The sequence below is a fragment of the Callorhinus ursinus genome, unplaced genomic scaffold, assembly GCF_003265705.2.
Source record: "Callorhinus ursinus isolate GAN/ISIS: 27379988/994484 unplaced genomic scaffold, GSC_fseal_2.0 scaffold51, whole genome shotgun sequence".
NCBI lineage: Eukaryota > Metazoa > Chordata > Mammalia > Carnivora > Otariidae > Callorhinus > Callorhinus ursinus.
In genome coordinates this window covers 3,182,593-3,203,603 of record NW_027397113.1, presented here as the reverse complement: position 1 = coordinate 3,203,603, position 21,011 = coordinate 3,182,593, and the positions used below count along the sequence as shown (strand labels likewise).

Here is a 21,011-nt window from a genome sequence, read left to right as displayed (position 1 = left end):
ATGAAAAACAGTGACTGAAATCAACGATTCCTATCGAATTAGCAATGATCAGAATCATTTAAGATAATGTCAGACACATTTCCTTTGGCATCATTACCATTGGGTTAGAGTCCTTTTTGTGAGAGTGGTCAGCGTCCTCTGCTTCTTGTGATGAGGGGAACTTGCAACAGGATTCTGGACCAAGAGGGTTCCGAAAAGTTGCTTCCTCCGGATTGTTACTTATAATTGTACCACCTGCCTCCTTTATTTCCACCTAAAAAAAGCAATTGTTATTTTAGAAACCACACTGTGGACACTGGGTTTCACAGTTGCATTCTATAGAAAATTCTCTGTAGAAGTTATGTTTTAAGTAAAGAGCACCCTTACCTTTACTTCTCTCCCACACTATCATTTTCCCTATGGGGGGCAACAAGGAGGGGTGATAAGTCCTCTGATCAGCCTCGCTGGGGAGGAAGGACCCTGAGGACCAAAACCATCTGCCCACAAAGTATGGAGGTATGATTTCAATGTGGTGCTCATGCTGTTTCAAACACACAGCATAAGGAACTAAGAAGATGCTCCACTGGCCCGGTGCCCCTCGAGGGGCTCAACAGCCCCCCCTCCACTCTACAGGGGCTGGCAGCCTTGGGGGGGCCTTCCTTAAAATGGCCTCAGATACTGACCCTTTCTCACCGTTCTTAGAGCATGCTCATTAAGTTGTATGAAATATTCCAGTTGATTTCGATGTTTCTCAAGAAGGCTCCAATCCTTGCTGACGTATCAGATGTAATATTGACCATGTATTTACGACAAAACTCATAATTACATAATAGCACTCTCCTGACTGCGTGGCAGGACGGTAAGCAAGGGCACAGGGAGTGGCCAGTGTCATCTCTAAGCCATCTTCTGCAACATCTGCCATCTCAGGGACACACAGCAAGATCACCAGAGACAGGGCGAAATGCCAACGGTACTACTGAAAACCAACGGAATTTAAAAACTAAAAAGACTCAATGGTTAATAAAAATTACCATCAGATTCAAGAGTTCCAAAATCGTGAGGATCCTTTCTAAAATTTGCTAATGTGAGGAGGGGATTGGGATGGCATCGGCCGCGCCCTCCTGAACTGTCACCTGTCCACAGTGCCCATTGCAGAGTACAGGGGAGCCTCCCCAAAGGCCAGGAGGTAGGTCCTAGAGTCTTTCCAAGAAGACAGTGATTCTAGGGTAACATTCCGAAGACCTCATAGAAAATCGCAGCACAGATAACAATCTTTCTAGGTGTGGCTGTGGATGCAAACTTGGAGATGTCGAATGGTGAAATCAGTGACCCACACAGATAAAAATTACTGGCAGGTTCCTTAGCACGGCAGACTGGCGTAAAGGTATAAATCTTTAAAAAGAGGAAGGTTTAGCTGTATTTCAAGTTATGGCTTTATTTCGATAATTCACATTTTATAGAAAGAGAAAATTTTAAATTTTCTTCTGCTTTCTGCTTTGAGGAACTTGCCAGGCAGGTGCCATCAGAGTTTAGATTTAATTTACCACCTTGTAATTAACAAGTGCTTTATACAGTAAATGTATCAACTCCTCAGCCGCATGCAACTATGATCTGAACTACTTATACTCAGTAAAGTCCCATTTTTACAGAAGAGATATAAACAAAGGTCAATGTGGGAATGAATTTCTAGAAAAGGGAAATTAGCAATTCATCCTCAATATTTACTAAAAAATAATCCCATTCTGTTTAAATGATAAACATGTTCACGCTGTATCTTTTTCATTTTACTAGTTAACTAGGAAATAGGCAATAAATTTTTTTTAAAAAGCAAAGAAATATCATCCAAATAGCCTCTCCTTTATTTTGTCAAACCTACATTTTGTTAAAATTGGATTACATTAAAAGGGAATTTATGATTTTGACATGAGCTAGTTCCATTCCTGTTCTGGTGAATTCTCACTGAGTCCACTTTGTACAGGAAGGTAGCCGGACTAGAGGCCTCATAGGCAAAAGGTGCCAGGAACCCAAGTTTGGTCTGGAAGCAAAATGGAGTGGCTGACATTTCAAGCCATCTGAAAAAGATTCAAGGAAGACCTCTACCGTGGGTGAAGGCTTGTAGGACTTGGGTGAGCTCTAGGGTTCCTCTATGTAAGCTGAGAGGGTGGTGGAGGCCCAGCCTCTCCTCCCCATCTTTCCTTAACACTAAGGAGCAGTGACTGCACTGAAGGAAAACCAGAAAGGCAGAAATCCAAGCCCCTGCAGCTATGGCTCAGAATACATGCAGTCAGGCTACAGCCATCCCAACACCAACTCCCGAGTGCTCCACAGAGGCTTCCCTTGTAACTTACTACAGTGATTTAATGGCTGAGGAATCTAGTTTTTCCAAACTAGATGCTCTTAGGGGGCCAGTATCCATTTCTTCAGGATCCTTTGTTTCCTTTAAAAATTGATTTGTTTCGTTTTGGCAAGAACAAAGCAGAAAATCACCAGTGGTGACAGCAAAAGAGGGTAGTTAGCAGAGAATTAGCAGGAATTAATGTAGACTGATTTATACTTCATATGCTTGAGGAACGATCCCTAACAATTAGCAGAGAGAAGCTCTCACATCTTGATTTCATGATTACACGAAAACAATCACGCTGCATTTTCTCCCCAGAGGCTAGTGCCTCTAACTTAAAGGGGCTTCTTTCCTAAAGCCAGTGAGTGATAGCAGGAGGGGCCGCACCCCTCCCCACTCTTTCCCTCTTCTGCTGTAAGCTCTCTGCAGCCTTAGGCCACTTTGAACCAGCCCCCAGGGGGCTTACAGAGGGAGATGCTCAGTTGGACCCAGTGAATCCAACCGGGGATGCTACTGACCCCGGGAAAATGCTTGTGGGGAAAGCCTTGGCCCGGGCCAGTGGTCCCACTTATTTCCGAGGGGGGTGGCGGAGGTCCCGCGCCCGTTCCCCACATGGATCTTACTGGAATCACCCGGACACCGGGGTGGGCGGCTCCTTCCCTGGCCCAGGCGCCCAGGTGCACGACAGCAGGACTCCTGTGCGGGGCCAGCAGGGAGGACAGGAAGTGCACGTTGTAGGCCTGCGGCTGCGGGACCACGGACAGCGCGGCGTCCTCCAGGGGGCTGAGCTCGGGGAGACTCGGGTACTCCGGGAGCATCTCATCCTCGTTGTCGTCCACCACGAGCTCCACTTTGACTTGACGCTCACAGTCCACGTGAAGCGGGGTGCTGAACGCGTGCAGCAGGGGCTCCTTGGGGTCCGCGGAGCTCAGATACGCGTCTTTAAACACGTGGAACTCGTCCTCCTCGTGCTTCACCACCACCGGGGCTTTCAGGGTAAGGTTTTCAGAAACAAACGGACTCTCTGCACTGAAAAGGTCTGTCACGATCTCCTCCTCGGGACTGGACAACCCGCCAAGCAGAGGGACCTCTTCCATAGCCACTGAGGGGACCTCGGGCCGGGCATCGCCACGCACCCCTCGCTACTCGGATTCCGGCCGGGAGCCCACCTGCAATGACGTGGCCAGGTGAGGCGGGCACGGCCCCGCCCCGCCCGGGCTCCCCAGCCTCCGCGCCCGAGGGGCCGACCGGGGCGGGGGTCCCTCCGCGCCCGAGGGGATGACCGGGGCGGGGGTCCCTCCGCGCCCGAGGGGCCGACCGGGGCGGGGGTCCCTCCGCGCCCGAGGGGATGACCGGGGCGGGGGTCCCTCCGCGCCCGTGGGGATGACCCCGTCTGGGGTCCCGCCGCCCCCGAGGGGCCGACCGGGGGACCCACGGTCCCCCTCCCCGCCTGCAGACCCCTAGGCCGGGCCGAGGGACCGCGGGCAGACCCGACGGCGGCCGGAGGGGCGCGGGGTCAGGCCTCCTCCGGGGGACACACCTGGGGCCGCCGCGGCTGCCGCTGCCGGAGCGCCGAGCGAGGATGTCGGGCTGGGCGACCGGACCCTCACGTGCCGGCGGCCGTTGGCGTTTAGGGGCGGAGCTCACGTGGGCGGGGCACCGATGGGCGGGGCCGAGCTGGGGGAGGGGGCGTGGGCGGGGCTCGCGGAGAGAAAGGTGGCCCGGGAGGGGGCGAGGAGCGGGCTGCTGTGGGGAGGAAGGCCAGGAAGGACGCTCTCAGGGTCCTCAGCTCCAGGCTCACATGGGGAAACTGAGGCCCCCAGACCAGTCTGACTTCTCTGATCAAAACTAGGATAGATTCTTTTTTTCATTGGATAATAAACCCTATACTGAAATACTTAAACATTACAGATAGAGCCGAAGTTCCCTTAAGGACCATGCCATCCCCAGTCGTGCTGCCTGCCAAAGGGGACATTTAAGTCAGCTGCGTGTCCTTCCAGCCCTTTCCAGGGCCTCACATACAGATGCATATGCGTAGATGGGCTTCCTCTGAGTTTATGGCTGAAACATAATCACATCACAGTTGAAGTCGGTTGAGTTCAGGGCAGGGCTGAGAATGCAGTTGATATAAACTGAAGAGCCCTCATTAAAAAAAAATCTGGGGCGCCTGGGTGGCTCAGTTGGTTAAGCGACTGCCTTCGGCTCAGGTCATGATCCTGGAGTCCCAGGATGGAGTCCCGCATCGGGCTCCCTGCTCAGCGGGGAGTCTGCTTCTCCCTCTGACCCTCCCCCCTCTCATGTGCTCTCTCTCTCTCTCATTCTCACTCTCTCAAATCAATAAATAAAAAAAATTAAAAAAAATAAAATCTGACTAGCTTGAGTAGCCTGAGCAAGCACACCAACCCGCAAGACCGTACCACTCACACCTTTTTACAGAGCTGCTCCCATGCATCAGATGCGCACAGCCACCTGAGTGATTCACAGAACTAGCCAGACTCGAAGGCCCAGGACCTCTGCAACACTCCTAGATGCTCTCCCAGCCCTGCTGGATCAGCCAAAGCCAGCTGCCTCTGCCCTGTGACTCAGGCCTCCTCTCAAATCGGCCGCCTTTCTCAGCCAGCTACCTCTGCCCACGCGTGATCCTCTCCTCTGCCTTGGACACTTGAGGACCCTTCAAATGGTTGTCCTGGCTCTGTCCTCCTCCCACTGGATTTGATCTCCACCACCGCCAGAGCCTGATGCTGTCCCCGCTGTACCAAGCAGAGCTTAGCACACAGTAGGCACTCAATAGAGACTATGGAGAAAACTGAATTCATGCATTTGCTTAACAGAGACTTCATTTGTACCTACTCTGTGTCAGACACTGTTCCAGGCACAGGAGCAGGGAGAGAATGCATAAACATAGAGTGGAAACCCATAGCCCAACTCAGCAGCTGCCCTTCTCAGCCAGGTCGGTGAATCTTGTCCATGTCTACTCTGTCCAGGCCGGGCCATCTGTGCAAGCCTCCTGCAGTCTCTCTCCTTTGTCTCCAGAGCCTGGGCTTCATCCCTGACTTCTAACCTCCTTATTCATATAACAAAAGAGTCAAAAACAAAGGCTGGGATTAATGTTTTATTAATAACATTCATACTACAGTTCCCAGATTTACATCCAAAAGAGCATCTTGTATTTACATGCAATGGACAGCCCAAGATAACAAATTCAAACCACAGCTCTTTTAAGACTATGGCTTATTCCAAATTAAATTAAATACATAATACTCTTCCCTCCTCCTTTCAACATGTACAATAAAAACCCACTCTTCCTTCTTTTAGGAAACATAAAATTGCATTGATAACTGCACTGGTTAACAATTAATTACATTTGAAGTATTTAAACCTGAGAGACGAGCCCAAACGTGTTTGAGTGCTACACGAGTGCGACATTGGAATTCACATGGGAACGCTAAGGTCAGTGGTCGAGATAGTGCAGGGTTGGGGTGGCTCTGATAGTGACTGATGCCTGCTCTGACTGGAAGCCACGCCAGCCCGGGACAGAGTGGGCCATTTCCCCCACACCTCCTTGACTATGAACCACGGATGAATGGGGGGCGGGGGTTGTTACTGTACTTGTTGGTTTTCATTTTAGTTTTTTGTTTTTTTTTTTTTGTCTGTTTTCATCTCTTCTTGCTTTTAAGAGAAAAAAAAATCTTTGGCCCGTTTAGGTGGGATTTTTACATTATCACATATACATACATAAAATATGCAGGTGTGCTGCAGCAAGTGCCCATCTCCTCCAACAGCCCGGTCTGGTTATTGCTAGAGTGCACAACTCTTACAGAGGCAAGCCCCACCAGAACAAAGTGGTCAGAAAAATAAATACACAGTTTTTAAAAATGGACAGCTAAGCTGGTCATTATGGCCCGGAGGCAGTGGGTCTTTCTCGATCCGTGATCCTTTATTTTTACATTAAATACTGAAGACGATTCAGTGCATAATTGCTTTTTGGTCGGTCAGACGCTTTCAGATAAAGGCACACCCATCTGAAGGGCAGGCTGTGTTAAACCTAGCACCTGTCACCTGCGACATTTTCGTCCGTCACCAAGATGACGTGGCCTGCCGTTTCCATCTCCCTCCAGCTCCTCTGGAAAGGAAAGTGGTTCTCTCTCGCCAGGCGGGACTCGAAAGCACTCTTGGAGCTGACTGGCGCTGCACTCTCCTGACCATTTTGAGGCTATTCTTCCTGTTTCTCAAGCTTTACTCGTCAGCGGTAAATGTCATGCCCTCCCTTGCTGTCAGCTTGGGTAAGTGGTGCTCCGGAGCCACGGCTTATACTTTCTTCTTCAGTGACTGCTCCAGACACCTCACACTTGACCATGACATCCCTTGCTCCCCATTTCTCTCTCTCACACACACACACACACCCTTTCTTTTGTTGCTTAATGACACAAGGAAAGCAGTCTGATGAGGCGGGAATCCAGCCCAGCTGCCCTCAGGAGGGAACTTTCTAGGGGCAGGGAAACCACAGGAAACACTTATTTAAGGGTTACCCATTCGGTAAATTGAGAAGGGGAGTAAGACACAATTCCACCTGAAGACCTGACACAGGAAATCTTTCCCACGGTCTCCCTTTCGCTTAGGGCCTTCCGCTTTTAAGGCACTGGGTTTCGAAGACTTGCACGGTCAGTAAAACTAAAGATGGGGTGGACTACACGCTTCCAACATGGGGAGGCAAATACAGGCTACCAAACCGGCTGATGACACAGTTTCCCACAGTGACAAAAACTGTTTCCAGAAGCACAGTGTCTCCGTTAGTGTGTTACACATGCATCAGCTACGAACAGTTAACCTCTCCAAAACTCGACCGCTTTCCTCTCTGAACAAAACAAGCTCTGGTAAAAGGAAATGCCCCTAAGTACCAGGTCTTGGGTCACTCCCCGAGGAAACGTGCCACTTGCGTTTCCAACGTGTGAAGTCACAACCCCACTAATCCCTTCAAGAGCTCAACGATATTCTCGTCCCTCAGTCAACACAGGCAGATGCAAAAACTTTCGGGGCGGGGGGAGCGCTTTATCAAAACATTCCCAAAGTCAGGACCTGCCAGGAAGTAGTTACACTTCTCGTGGTGGAGACCTGCTGTTCTATAAAAAGAAAAACACCAAACCCTCGATGGAAGGAAAACTTCTGAGTTTTGTAGAGCAAATTTGCATCCTGAACTACAATCAGGATCGACAGCTAATTTTCATTTGGTTTTTCATTGGAAGAGCTCGTTTTCCTTCATGGCGGCTCTAGTGGAATTACTTTCTGGAGTTGGCGCTGGACCCAAACAAGCTGATGATGTCAGTCATTGCTTGTTTCAGGTACTTCCCAAAGCGATGCGAGTCCTTTCGTGTGAAGACAAAAAACAAAAACACACGTTACGACATGGAAACCCCCACGCCTCAAGTCTTTACACTTGGAACCTGACTCAAAGAACAAAAGTTCCTTTTTTGCCGGTTCTCTGGGCTCTGGCCGAATGGCTTAATCACTAAGTTACCCGTTCTGGAGAAACGCTGTGGGTTCAAAGAAATAACAGTTTCTAAGTTCATGTGGCTGTGGTCTTGATGCAAGGCTTCCCCTAACATCAACGCATTACATAAAGCACAGTAAATAAGTGAATTCCAATCCTCTCTGCTAACGGTGAACTTGGCCATGCTTTCAGGGGACCCACAACGTGGAAAGGCAGAATAGAAACAAGGATTCAGGGTGCCATGCTAGGAAGGAAGTCGTGTTTTCCACTCCCACAGAACACTGCAGGCCCTGCATCATCTTATATGCGTTCTTCTTAGCATGTGCGTGCTGACCTCCATCTACCCTCCAATATCAGAATCTGAGAATTATACAAGCACTCCTATGTGAAGATTTAAGACCATCGCTAAAGGCAAAGACAAACGTTTGCAAACAAATAAGATCATTTCTTTAAAATTAGGTTAAAGAGGGGCGCCTAGGTGGCTCAGTCGGTTAAGCATCTATCTTCGGCTCGGGTCATGATCTTAGGGTCCTGGGATCGAGTCCCACGTCGGGCTCCCTGCTCCGCGGGGAGTCTGCTTCTCCCTCTGCCCCTCTCTGTCCCCCTGTTCATGCTCGCTTTCTCTCTCTCAAATAATAAAATCTTAAAAAAAAAAAATTAGGTGAAAGAATTTAAAAACTCATTTATCTGAAAATGTCCAGACTGAGTAAAAGCATATAGTTGAACTTCTATTTTCTGTCAAATTAAGAAAGAACAAGTCTGTCAAATGAAAAAGAAAACAGTAAAAATACTCTGTCTTTAGGAAAGGGGGCTTCATTTTGTACTTACGGTCTCAGGGCTGGAGAACTTGGAAGATATATGGAAACTGATGAGGTTCTCTCCCACGAGGATGTACGACACGCCATAACCATCGTCGGCGACCTAGAGAACCAGGTAAGATTAAGCTTAACGTCGGGGAATGAGATGATGTGGAAAGGGGACTCTCTCACATTTTACAGACAAGACAGCGTAAACACCTGCATTAATCATCTGCAGAATTCCTCGGAGTAGGTGGGGGTTAACCAACAAGGTAACGAGGGCTGCTCAGAGCCTAGGAAGCCCCGCAGTGGAGGCGGACGGGCACGTCCGGTCCCCAGATATGCAGCTCCGTGTATATCTACACTCAGACACTTACTGGCCCGAAGCCCCCTCCGCTGGACACATATTCCGGATTCCTCTCCAAATCAAACAGCTCCACCTGCTGCTGAGGAGTCTGGCTGGTCGATAATCTCCATGGCTCAGATAAAACCTATTGAGGAGAACAAGGAGATTCTCTGATGACATTTTTCCCACTGCTGTCCTCTTCTGTAAAGGCTCGCTGGGTCTCTGGGCTGTCTCAGACGCCGGAGGTCTGGGTCCCCGAAGGCCTCGCTGGCTCGGGGCCAGTACGTGCACAGAGAGGGTACCTGGACCGGAGGGGCCAACACCAGCAGAAAAAAGGGGGCAGATACACGAACTAAGATTCAGAAAGGGGGCCGTGCTCCGCTGGAGCTAATTTTTAGGAATTTTTCAAGCTGCTTGTTCAACACAGCATTATTTAAAGTTAAATTCCATACCTTAAAATTAAATAAACTGTATTAAAAACAAGAGTGATAAACACTTAAGGGCTCATCACTTCCTAATTACTCGAGTACACCTTACTATGATCCAAGCTTGAGGTCACTTGCGTCGAGGAGGTCAGGAGGGGGAACTGAAGGCACACAGCACTAAAAGCACAGCTCAGATTTGATACCGTGATGACAGCTGAGCCCAAAAACCCACTTCCCACTGGCGAGGCTGCCCTGACTTACTCTCAGCTTAACCAACAAACCTGGGTGAGCTGCTGCTATAGCAGCGGGGACTTACTTCCTTCAGGAAAGGGGAATCCACGGCCAGGTATTTGGACACCACATAAAGACAGAAGAGATGGCGGTCGATCCCAGAGCCAGTCATTGCGAGGCGGTACAGATGCTGATGCTTCTCGGATGCGATCTTGAACAACTTGAGCCTCTGCTCAACCTGAGTAACAAAGGGTGGGAGAGTCATGTCGTGCGGGATGGACCACATAGGCCTTCTCTGCAGTGGCCTGACGGCACCATTGAAGCAGGCGACTGGGGGGGGAGGTCTCCGGGAGAGACATGCCAGAGCGGAAGCCCCACTGAGCAGCTGCCCCCTCCCTAGATCATGCTGCCGACGGGGCAACCCGAGGGAAAACCCGAGCCCCGAGCCTGTGGGGGGAGCTTGGGTGTGGGCAGTGGGCTCTGCTGACCCCGAGTAGAAGGTTCCATGGCATGGTTCCAGGCTCCTCACCCACACACCAACGCTCATGCCTTCCCATGCCATGTGAGATTCGAGTGTAGACTCCTAGGGAGTCCAAGCTGAATCGTAGACATTACAGAACTGACACAAGCGTTAACCTCTCTGTGTGTGTCCCGACCACGTTTAGCTCCCTTGAAAAGAGACGGGGAGAGAAGCTGAATTCGGCGCCCCTGGAGGAGGTGTGCACGGGACATCCTCAGCCTGGCACCACCTTACCGTCTGGGTGGGGTCCACCATGGCGAGCACAAAGTTGCATGACTCAGTGGTACAGGAACGCACGGTCTCCGTTCTCCCCTCTCGGAAGAGCCGGGTCATAGAGGCCTCGTACGTGAGGCAAAATTTGCCCATGTCCTGGGAGAGGAAAAGTATTTTAATACAAGGCAGGGCCCACTGATGGACTCCAACGCACAAGAAGGGATGGGTTACAGTCAGCTTTAGTTTTAGTCCTCATCAGTCTTCACACGGGGTTGTGCAGCAGGCAGACGGAGACGTCATTAGCTTTGGAAAGGCCTGGGGGTGGCGGGGAGGGGTCAGTTTCTGGGTAGCCCAGGTCCTATTTCCAGATGCAGCTGATGCCATGGCACAATTTCCTGAGCTTCACACACCTACCCGAGTGCAGACACACTTATGGAAGGGATACATGACAAGATGGGCATGCAACAGTTGGAAGTTATTCAAAGACACAAGGTGTTGGCAGGAAATAGTCCATCATGTTTGGATGACAATGCGGATGACCCAGGAGAGAAGGGACAGGTGAGGAGCAACGTCCCCCAGCAGGAGGGCAGGTGGCCAGCAGGAGGGGAAACGAAGCAGAGGGGGCGGCCGTGGGGAAGGGTGGGGGCAGCGGTCAGGAGGTCTCTTTGGAACACTCTCGTTTTCTCTGTGAACCAAGAAGAAGGCTTGGCCTGCTGAGGCTGGGGAAGCAGGGAGGGGCCGGGAGTCGGAGCGAAGGCGTGGGGAATCGGCACGGAGGGGCATAGAGGGGGCTGCCCGGGGGCCCGCCAGAGTCAGCACTCAGTAACTGGAAGTGGAAGAGGCAGCCCCTTGGGGTTTGTCTCTAGACATGCCAGCCTCTTGGGTGCAGGGCCGAGAAGCCCGTGCCCAGTGTGGGGGAAAGGAGAGGAGAAGACGGGCGGAGTGCCCGTTCCGGGGACTGGCAGGGGGACAGGCTGATGGAAGAGGCAGCACCTGAGGCTGAGCCCCTGGAGGTGACAGGAGGACAGCTCAGCAGGGGCTCCAGGGAGAAGCAGCAGGTGGTGCGGAGGACAGGGTCCGAGGAGCACACAGCGTCCCGCCACATGTGCTATGGGAGGAAACCACCTGCCAACTGACCCCGGCCGCCGGGCCAGCTCCAAGACGCCCAGGTTCCCAGCCTGGACGGGAAAGTGGCCCACAGCAGTTTGTGGACCCCAATTCTTCCTGACCGGACAACGCCTCTTGCTGTCCGGGCCCTGATGACCCCAAGGGCACAGAGGACACCCTGCCACCAGCCGACACGGTGAAGCCAAACCCAGTGCCAGAGTCAAGGCTGAAGTTCCCGGCGAGCGGGCCATGCCTGGGAGTGGCCTTCGGGGCTCTGTCCCTCCCCCAGTCCTGCCTGTGAAGTGACGAGGCGAGCAGGCCACGGGGTGAGGAACACAGGCCCGGAGGTCTGTGACGAGCCGCCGCTGACTGCCGTCCCCGCGCGGCACCCCCCCGCCCGCCACGGAAACCTTCCACGCTGCCCCGACGCCCGGCACAAGGAGCCACCAACTCACCACACTTCTTCCACACACCAGTCATTACTTTTCCCTTGGGTGGGCTCCAAGAGGGGCTCTAACTCCTCATTCTATTCTATGTAGAGTGAGAATAAGAATAGAACAGGTAAGCAGGGGGGTCCAGGTTATTCGTCAAATATGCCTTTCAGAGAACTTCCTACCAGCTGTCGCCGGCGGGCAGGTTCAAAGGGGTGCATGACAAGGCAGTGGGAGGGAGGGGGGGCGGGAAGAGAAGGAGCTATAAGAGAAAAGTAGAAATCTGGCATTTTAGGCATTCAATAAACGTTAGCTTGGGATATATAATGCACTGATTTATGCGAGGTCCACTTTCCAACACCAAACTTTAATTGTGTCAGTGGTCAGCATAGTCATGCATTGATACCCACAATTTTGCAAATGATCATCTAAAAACCTCTCGGCTAATGCACTGTGTGTTAGTGTGCTCAGCCCCGCCCCGCTCCCCCCCCGAGAGCCAAGCCGGGTTACACCTAGAGCACCACTTCACCTGCCGCAACCAGCCGCCATCGGGAAAACACCTCCGGTTTCTAACGAGCCAGATCAAAAGACATGGTTGATGGAGATACGGACAGGAAAAGGTGTGAGAATATAAACCAGTCACACCCTGGGATTGCGGCCCCGGGGCTCAGGGTTCAAGGGGGTGGCACGTGGGGGAATTTTTCACCTCTAGTTCCTAAATGAAAAGTAAGCATGGCCCCAAAGCTGGAAGCGAATAGCTGTAGACTAAAATTATGACCGCCGCCAAGTGTCTTCATTCAATCAGTCACGACTTATTTACAGATGCCTATTCCTCTGTGGCTAGCATGTTCCTGGCACTGGGGGGCCGATCACGTCCCTGCCCCTTGTTCTAATGGGAGAAATGGGGTTATAGAATATTACACAGTGACAGGTGCACCGAACAGAAACAAGGCAAGGTGACAGAAGAGTGAGGGGGTGGGAGCAATTTTAAATAGGAGACAGGGGCACTTGAGCAGAGACCTGAGCAACCACACCTCAATCTGGGAAACAGCAACCACCAATGGAGAGCAAGTGCAAAGGCCCTGAGGTAGGAATGAGCCTGACATATCTGAGCACAGCAAAAAGGCCAGGGTGGCAAAAGCTGAGTGAATGAGACCGGATGTGTTATGAGAGAAGGTTGGAAGGGCAGACAGGGATCAGACCAATGGTCACTAACCTTTGGAACATGTTAACTTGGAAGGGAAAAATAGACATATTTTAATGTCTACTAACCTCAAGCTCAAATACAGCATTTAGAGGCACAGTCAACAAACCACAGTTACTGCCAACAGTGCAGTGACTCTGAAGAGAAAATCATAGCTATTTGCACAACAAATTATGGTTGTTGCAGATGTCCCAAAATACCATCTACACTTATCATGACTTCACAATTACAGTAGTTATTAGCTCTGCCACCCCAAATTTAGTACATAATTACACTCACTGTGCCACTCATTTACATTTAATATTTTGACGTGCATTTTTACTAACTGATTACCTCTGTAATACCTATGTATTTCCTTTAATGCTTTACAAATGTTATTCTGAGATGGGCTCCCCGAGATTTTCCCAAACTGCCTATAGGGTCCAGGGCACAGAGAAGGGTCAGAAGCCTGGAACAGGCCCCCAGGACATGCAGGACATCTGGATTTATGCAGAGCCAAGGGGAGGTCCTGCAGCTCTGAGCTGAGCAGAGAAGGGTCGAAGCCACAATTCCACAAAGAGCCACGTCCCTAACGCAGCTGGTGCTCAACCGAGCCTGCACGCAAGAACTTCTGACTGGAAAGATCTGCCTCATATTTTTAATAATAGGTCATCTGAAAACACTGACCCTTAATAGGTTGAGTGCTCCGTGAACTGACATGGGTGGGGGGAGGAAGCAGGGTGGAGAATAAAATTCCGATTATTTCCAGCCTGAGGGTAAAAGAACAGCTGTAAGTACTGACATAAATGATCTTTAACTTTGAAAAAGTAACTTAGTTTCTTAAAAAGCAATCGTAATGCACGCTTGTGCAAAAAATGTGAACAAAGAACAGTGTAGGGGCGCCTGGGTGGCTCAGTTGTTAGGCGTCTGCCTTCGGCTCAGGTCGGATCGAGCCCTGCATCGGGCTCCCTGCTCGGTGGGAAGCCTGCTTCTCCCTCTCCCACTCCCCCTGCTTGTGTTCCCTCTCTCGCTGTGTCTCTCTCTGTCAAATAAATGGATAAAACCTTAAAAAAAAAAAAAAGAACAGTGTAAGAAAATAAAGATCAACCTCCACAGCCCCTTGCTGTATTCTTCATCCACTCCTTCTAGATTTTGCACAGGATAAAGCAAGAAGCTAGGATACGTGTTCCATAACGTAACAGGCAGGTAGCAAATATTAGTTTTGCGGGCCAGGTAGGGCGGTCTCCATGGCACCTGCTCAGTCCACTCAAAACACCTGTGGGCAGGCCATCCACACCGAGTGTGACTGAATGCTAACAACACGTCCTCTGTGAATGCTGAACTTACATTTGATATTCACATGTCACAAAATAGCATTCTTCTTTTTTTGTTTTTTTTTTCCAATATTAAAAACGCAATTACCATTCTAAGCTCAAGGGCCACGTGAAAACAGGTGAAGGGCGAGATGTGGCCCGTGGACCAGTTTGTAGATCACCGTAGTAAAGACTCAAAACTTTCACATGGTGTCTGATGGCCAAGTGTTTTCACACTACAGACACATTTAACCGTCACACACAGTCTGTTGTGCGAAAATACACTTTAACACGTTTCATGCTGATAACCTTTTCGACTGATTCAAACTTTTACCGAGAGGTATGTTTCAGCTCATCTTTGTGAACCTGTCCATAAAGGATACAATTCTCAAGGAAGAATCTGCCTGGGAAATGGGTATACTTTCAGGACACACACTTCCCGCTGTATGAGCCCAGCGGCCGCACACACACTTCCCTAAGTTCCCCTGTACAAACACAGAATTGAAAGAAGACCTTTGCAAATCACAGAGGCAAAAATGCAGTCTGTCTTACATTGCATTTATCGGATTCCTAGCAAGATTAAATTTTCCATGTACATTTCCTGACAATTTGTAATTTTCTGCTCTCGTGAATCACTGTCTGCTCTGACTCCGTTTTCTTACTGGGCTGTTTATTTGCTTCCCAAAAGGAACCACTTAGCCAATTTTTCCAACCCCATTCACTAATCGACTCATCCTCTCCCACTAACGTTAAATCCCGCCTTTATCCCAGAGAACGGCCCAGTGCTGCACCGTGCTCATTAGTAGACTCTTCCAATTTCTACATTTTAGGCTTTGGAAGAACAAGTGCCCACGTCGTTACTTTTATTTTTCAGAATGTTACTGGTTATTCTCAAACGCCACCTCTTGCAAATGAACTTGAGCATCAGTTGCTTGAGCTCCCTTCCCAAAATCATCTCCGGACCTCAGACTGTGTCCACACTGGACACGTGCACTGGGCACGTTCACCTCTGTGGGGTCGAGACTTTCTACCCAAAACCAAAGCCTTGTCTCCCTGTTGGAGACCGTCTCTACCTCCCTCCCCAAAAGTCCCACCTGCTTTATAAACGTATGCCTGGATCCCAGGCTCCTGTCTCTGGTTCCCATTCCGCTTGCCCTACCGTACTTTCTACTTGGCCAAGTGCTGGACAAGGGAGATACTGGTCTTTGTAGAATTCTGCTCCGGGCTCCTTCCTGAGCAGCCTCCTTAATCATAAAAGCTTTTCTGCCATCTCCATCTCCTGAGAAGACATACTGACCCTCCTTCTGCCCAGTTATCCCATCAGCTGATACATGATGCTATTTACCACGTCAAGGAAATAGCTCCTGTTACCTAGAGGGGTTATCGGGAATGCATGCCAAGTTTTTTAATGTCTTTCTAGTATCTGTCGAGATGACTCTCCTTTTTCTTCCTGATCTAATAATATAATTTCATCTGTTACCGGATCTACGAATACCAAACCATCCCCTTGTTGCTGGCACCACAAGCTGTTGCTGGTGATTACACGTTTCCTACACCGCCGGATTCTATTTGCTAATATTTTATTTAAGTTTTTTGCATGTACATTCATGAGCAAAACTGGTCTACGGCTCTTTCGCACCATCCCTCCAATTAAGACACGGGTTCTAGAACCAGCCTGCCTAGATCCAAGCTGAGCCATGCCACTGTGAGTTGTGGGTCTCAGGCAAGGGAGCTCACCTCCTTGTGCGTGAGGCAGAGATGAAAAGGCCCCCTCGCTCATCCTCAGAGCTCCTGCAAGGCACTCCGTACCACTGGGGTGGCTCTATGCAGCTCCCGATCACACCCAAAATGAAGCTGGCTCTGGGCGTCAACCGGGCAGCCCCTCACTTTCGGAAGCCTCTGGAACCCTACACTCATCCAAGCAACGAAGCTGCTTCTAAGCAGGTTCATGTTGGCGGGCGCCGCTCTAACTTCTGACTTTCATCATGGGGATTGACCTCCTCCTGGCTTCTTACTCGTCTCGGGTCAGCTTTGCTAACTTCTGTCGCTGCAGAAAATAATCGTTTTGAGATCTGCAAATGTATTACCACGGAACCTGGTGTTCTTTTACGAAAATCTTCTCTGTATCTGAGATGGCACCTCCTTCTGTTGGCCGAACACTGCGTATTTACGTGCCAAGTCTGCTCAGCAATTTTTAATCTCAAGCTTAGTAATTCTAAGACCCAATTCCTCGATCTAGTTACTGTATTTGTCAGTCCCCTATCTCTGTCGGACAAAGAGCTCCTACGATGGCCGCTCTTCTGTCCAATGGCTCCGCGTGTGTGCACTCCAGTGAGTATGTTACATGGGAAAAGAAAGCTTCGTGATTTGATCATCTTTGTTAAGAACTACCGTAGAGGCACCTGGAAGTACGATTTGGGCCTACCCATCTCGGTTTCTCTGACTTTAACATCACCTCTTTTGCTGTCCTGCATCTGTGTCTTTTCTTGACTCGCCCCACCCCCGCCAAGAGGGGTTCTGCTCAGCACATGTCCCACCCCGCCTGTGGCAGAAGGCCTGGACCACGGCAGGACTATGAGCAGGGCTATGAGCAGGCTGTGTCTCAGCCGCTGCCCGCCGGGACAGGCGTCCGGCCTTCCCCACCCCCGGGGCAAGTGGCTCCGGGCACATGCTCAGAACCCCGAGGGCTCGTGACAAAACCCCGGGCTCGTACCTGGTAATGTGCCAGCTGGAGAGCAAGCTGGACGAAGGCATCCGGGCTCGTCCGGCACTTCTTGATCAGCCCTTTACCAAAGGTGTGGAACGGGAAAGAGTGGAAATCCACGTCATTTGCCAGAATGTTGGCACTGTTCAGGGAAGTCTCTATCACCTCTTGACACTGGAGGAAAAAGGGAAAAGAGGTGTCACTGGCCGGTGACATACCCTGAAGAGGCGAGATTTCCGTGCCGCTGACAGAGCTGTTGCTTGGAAACACACACATCCCGTCTTCTTCCCGGTTCTTCCCAGAGCCACAGTCCGGGAGCAACAGGGCCCCCCACTTGCCCAGGAGTGCTGCGGTGACCTGAGCAGGAGGAAGGCTTGGTCTGAGCGTGACCCCACAGGGCATTCCGCACAGTACGCTTTGTTTAGTATTGTGAAATCCACTGTGGCGACCCAGGACCCAATTTTAAAAAACAAGCGGGCTGTGGTACGACCACGCCATGGAGAGGAGTTCCCAGGCCACGAGAGAACGTGGAGGAACCTGAAATGCACGCGACTAAGGGAAACAAGCCGGTCTGAAGAGGCCACGTTCAACAGGATTCCGAGAATGGGACATTCTGGACGAGGTAAACTGTGGTGACCCTGAGAAGATCCCTGGGTGCTGGGGCATGGGGGGCAGGGAGGGACAGGCAGCGCCCAGATCTGGGGCAGTGAAACTGTTCTGTGTGAGGCTGTACATGGATACAGGTCACCGTACGGCCGTCCAAATGCCAAGAACGCGCAATGCTAACTAACGCTGAACCCCACGTCAGCGGTGGGAACGTGTGTGTGCTGGGTGGGGGGAGGCGGGTAGGAGGGGTCTCTCTGGACTTCCTGCCCAATTGTGCTGGGCAACCACAACTGCTCGAAAAGTTAAATCTATAGAAAAATTTGGAATCCATGGTGACCGACTTGGTCAGGTACAGGGACCCTCAGCCCACGTGCCTTGGCAGTGGCAACACCTCTGAGCTGTGCACACTGGTCCCCTGGGGATGCAGGACAGAAGGCCTGGCTGACACGGTAGCCCCAAGCGTGGCATTTTCTACTTCGAGAATCACTCCTCGGGCCTCAGGAGTGACTGCTTGGATCAGATATGCAGGAATGTGGTATTTCCAACCCTAAACTTCCTTCCTCAAAACGCTTCCTTTTACTGAACGGCCTGTGTATGAAAATCGTTAAGAGAGACAGAAATGATAAGTTAGTGATCTCAGAGTATTTCCACTCTAAAGGAAGTGACTTTGTTTTTCCACTTTTTCACTGTGATGTCCAGCCAAATCTGAGCTGGAAATCTCGCCGACAATCTTCGCCAAAACTTGAAGCAGAACCGTTTCCTGGGGCCCCTGAGACAGCAGGAACTGTAGCAAGCAGCTCCGCGGCCCCTGTGCGGACACAGGTCAGTGTCCGTGCCTCCCGCTGAGCCGGTGCACGCGCAGCAAGTACGCGGGGGCAATCGGGCTGTGACCGTTCACGCTCATCCCCCACGCAAGGTTGTTTGGACTCACTTCCTCCGGGATGTCCCATTGCAGCCGTGTGGGGTACGGAATATTCGGGTTGGGGTCGCCCTTGCAGTGCCCATCCTCTGCGTAGCCCAGCTGAAATGAGTCCGTGGCCAGGACATACTGTCGCAAACAAAAAGACACACGCGTCAGGTCAGAGAAGACGATGGTCAACAGTGCTACCTCAAGCATCTTTGACACAACCTCCAGAGGAGACAGATCCTTGCTCCTCGCGGAGGTGTAATGAAGACTTAGCAGGAGCGACTCCCGGGGCCTGCTAGTAGTGTGCTTCTTCGCACCTGACACCCTCTGCATAGTCACCTAACGTGAAAGTTCTTATTTCCATTTTAGAGGGGAGAAAACCGGATGTGGGGAGGCTGCCCGGCTTGTGGGCTGGTGAGCAGCTCAGCCAAGACTCCAGCACATGCGGAGCCTGCTTCCAGGTCCCGGGGGCCCGCTGGGTGTCACCCGCCCCCCAAGTCTGGAAGGCAGGCCCCGTTATTCCCACTGTGTAAATGAGGGGGCCGAGCCGGGGGGGGGGAAGCCGTGCCCCCAGTTCCCACTCCCCGTGAGCCAGGCCCCGGGCACAGCTGTGACATTCTTTTGCACCCCCCCACGAGGACACCCACACCAACGTATTCAGCTGTATTTACTGAGCAGCTACTATGAGCCAGCACCCCTCTGAGCACCGGTGAGAGAACAGTGAACAAAGCAGACCAGAATTTCTGCCTTTCCTCAAGACGTTAAACGTGGCCACCTGACCCACTCAGTCCGCTCCAGGGTACACACTCGCGAGAGATGAAAACATGCACTCACATAAGACCTGTGCACGAGTGCTTCCCAGGGGCAGTGTTTAGGGTCGTCAGAATGTGGAACAACCCATGCACTAGCCAGAACCCAGTCAGAGAGACAGAAAGTAGATGTGTGGTTGCCCCGGGGGTGTGGGGGGTATGAAAATGCCCTAAAATTAGATGCTGGTGATGGTGATATGACCGACCACCTAGTAAATACCCCAAACCCAGCAAATTGTGTACTTTAAAATGAATTTTATGGTATGTCATTTATCAATTATATCTCTGTAAATAATAATAAAAAGCTTTTTTAAAAAAAAGGAATCCCCGCACTCAGGGAGCTTATATCCCAGTGGCGGAGGCCAAAAAAAAAAACCCCACAAAAAAACAAAACCACACCCAAGTCCGGGTGGTGGTCCTGCCGGATGGTAAGGGGTCGGGGGCTCCAGCGTGGGGGCGCGTGGAGGCGGCCACGTGTGCGCGTGTGGTCAGCGTCCATGAGATCTAAGCAAGCGAAGGAGCCAGCCTATTTGTGTCTGAGCCGCTCTGCATCAAAGCCCCCAGAGAGTCCAACACACTGAAGCTTCAGAAATACGTCGGCAGCAAACAGGATCCAGCTCTGACCAGATTTATTCCTGACTGGCTCGCCATGAACAGACCAGCTCCCGTTTTAATTTGGCCCGGGGCTCTGTGACAGAGAGCAGGTCAGTTCCCATCCCTCTGGGGAGCTCCTGGGCCCGCGTCCCTGGAGCCTCAGGCCATTCTGCCAGCTGCCAGGAACAGGAGTGATCACCTTGGGCTCACAACGCAATCCCTTCACCCTTATCTCCTCCAGCGCACTTAAAATAGAAGCCTGGCCTTGTCAATGTGCAGATTTCTCCACCTGGTAAGTCACCCTGTGTCGTCCCGACTGCCTGTGGCTCGGGTTCTGTCTCCTTCACCTAGAAAAGCTGTCACTCAGGACAACCTTGGAACAGGGGCAGCAAGCCTGGACGACTCCGCTGTGTAGACAGACCCCGTGTCTAGCTGCTCTGTCCAGGGGCCGAAGGTGGCTGGATCTTCACCGCATCAGCAGACGGGCGGTGGCGAAGACCCTTCTGAGACTTGACTGCTTTTATCATATGGTCGCATCTTGGGACCATACCGCTATCTTAAAGACTCTTAAGCAATGCTTTGTTTTCCCTGTTTATGCTTTTTCCCCACATTGAAGACCTCACTTGGCTGAAGGAACAGCAGGTTAGCTTTTGCCAAAGCCCCAACCAGGTTTAAGACGGTCAAGAGAAGTCTTGGAGTGGGTATCAGGCGCTCCTAACCCAGGACTGGGAGAAGGCAGAGGAGGGGCCTGGAGGGAGTGTGGTCAAGCTGAGGCCTGACGGGGCCCGTGGCCAGGAAAAGGGTGTTCTGGGCAGAGGAGGGGGTGTGTGCCAAGGCCCTGCAAGAGACAGCAGGACATGCTCTAGGATTTGTGTGACTCTAGGGCAAAAATGGATAGAATATTTTAAAAATAAACATTGAGATTCAAAGCCTTCACAGAAATTTAAAAAGAGAGAGAGAGAGAGAGAGAGAGAGAGAGAGAGAAAAGAAAAAAAACCGAGGTCAGGCGTTAAGATGTCT

The 21,011-nt window shown here is 51.1% G+C and overlaps 2 protein-coding genes across 8 annotated transcripts in view; both read right to left on the bottom strand.

The window, feature by feature from the left end:
* Nucleotides 1-3,911, bottom strand: part of TESMIN (testis expressed metallothionein like protein) — a 41,009-nt gene extending 37,098 nt beyond the window's left edge. For all 4 annotated transcript variants that reach the window (XM_025878968.2, XM_073883354.1, XM_025878966.2 and 1 more), the window contains exons 1-3: nucleotides 3,858-3,911; nucleotides 2,941-3,486; nucleotides 98-253 (exon numbers count right to left, since the gene is read on the bottom strand). In XM_025878968.2, the coding sequence (XP_025734753.1) occupies nucleotides 98-253; nucleotides 2,941-3,414 (630 nt within the window). In that variant the 5' untranslated portion in view covers nucleotides 3,415-3,486; nucleotides 3,858-3,911. The remainder of the gene's footprint in view (nucleotides 1-97; nucleotides 254-2,940; nucleotides 3,487-3,857) is intronic.
* Nucleotides 3,912-6,245: 2,334 nt separating this feature from the next.
* CPT1A (carnitine palmitoyltransferase 1A) overlaps nucleotides 6,246-21,011 on the bottom strand; it is a 49,523-nt gene continuing 34,757 nt past the window's right edge. For all 4 annotated transcript variants that reach the window (XM_025879491.2, XM_025879492.2, XM_073883371.1 and 1 more), the window contains exons 13-19: nucleotides 18,613-18,729; nucleotides 17,085-17,249; nucleotides 10,359-10,493; nucleotides 9,690-9,842; nucleotides 8,980-9,093; nucleotides 8,634-8,726; nucleotides 6,246-7,680 (exon numbers count right to left, since the gene is read on the bottom strand). In XM_025879491.2, coding sequence (XP_025735276.1) covers nucleotides 7,594-7,680; nucleotides 8,634-8,726; nucleotides 8,980-9,093; nucleotides 9,690-9,842; nucleotides 10,359-10,493; nucleotides 17,085-17,249; nucleotides 18,613-18,729 — 864 coding nt within the window. In that variant the 3' untranslated portion in view covers nucleotides 6,246-7,593. The remainder of the gene's footprint in view (nucleotides 7,681-8,633; nucleotides 8,727-8,979; nucleotides 9,094-9,689; nucleotides 9,843-10,358; nucleotides 10,494-17,084; nucleotides 17,250-18,612; nucleotides 18,730-21,011) is intronic.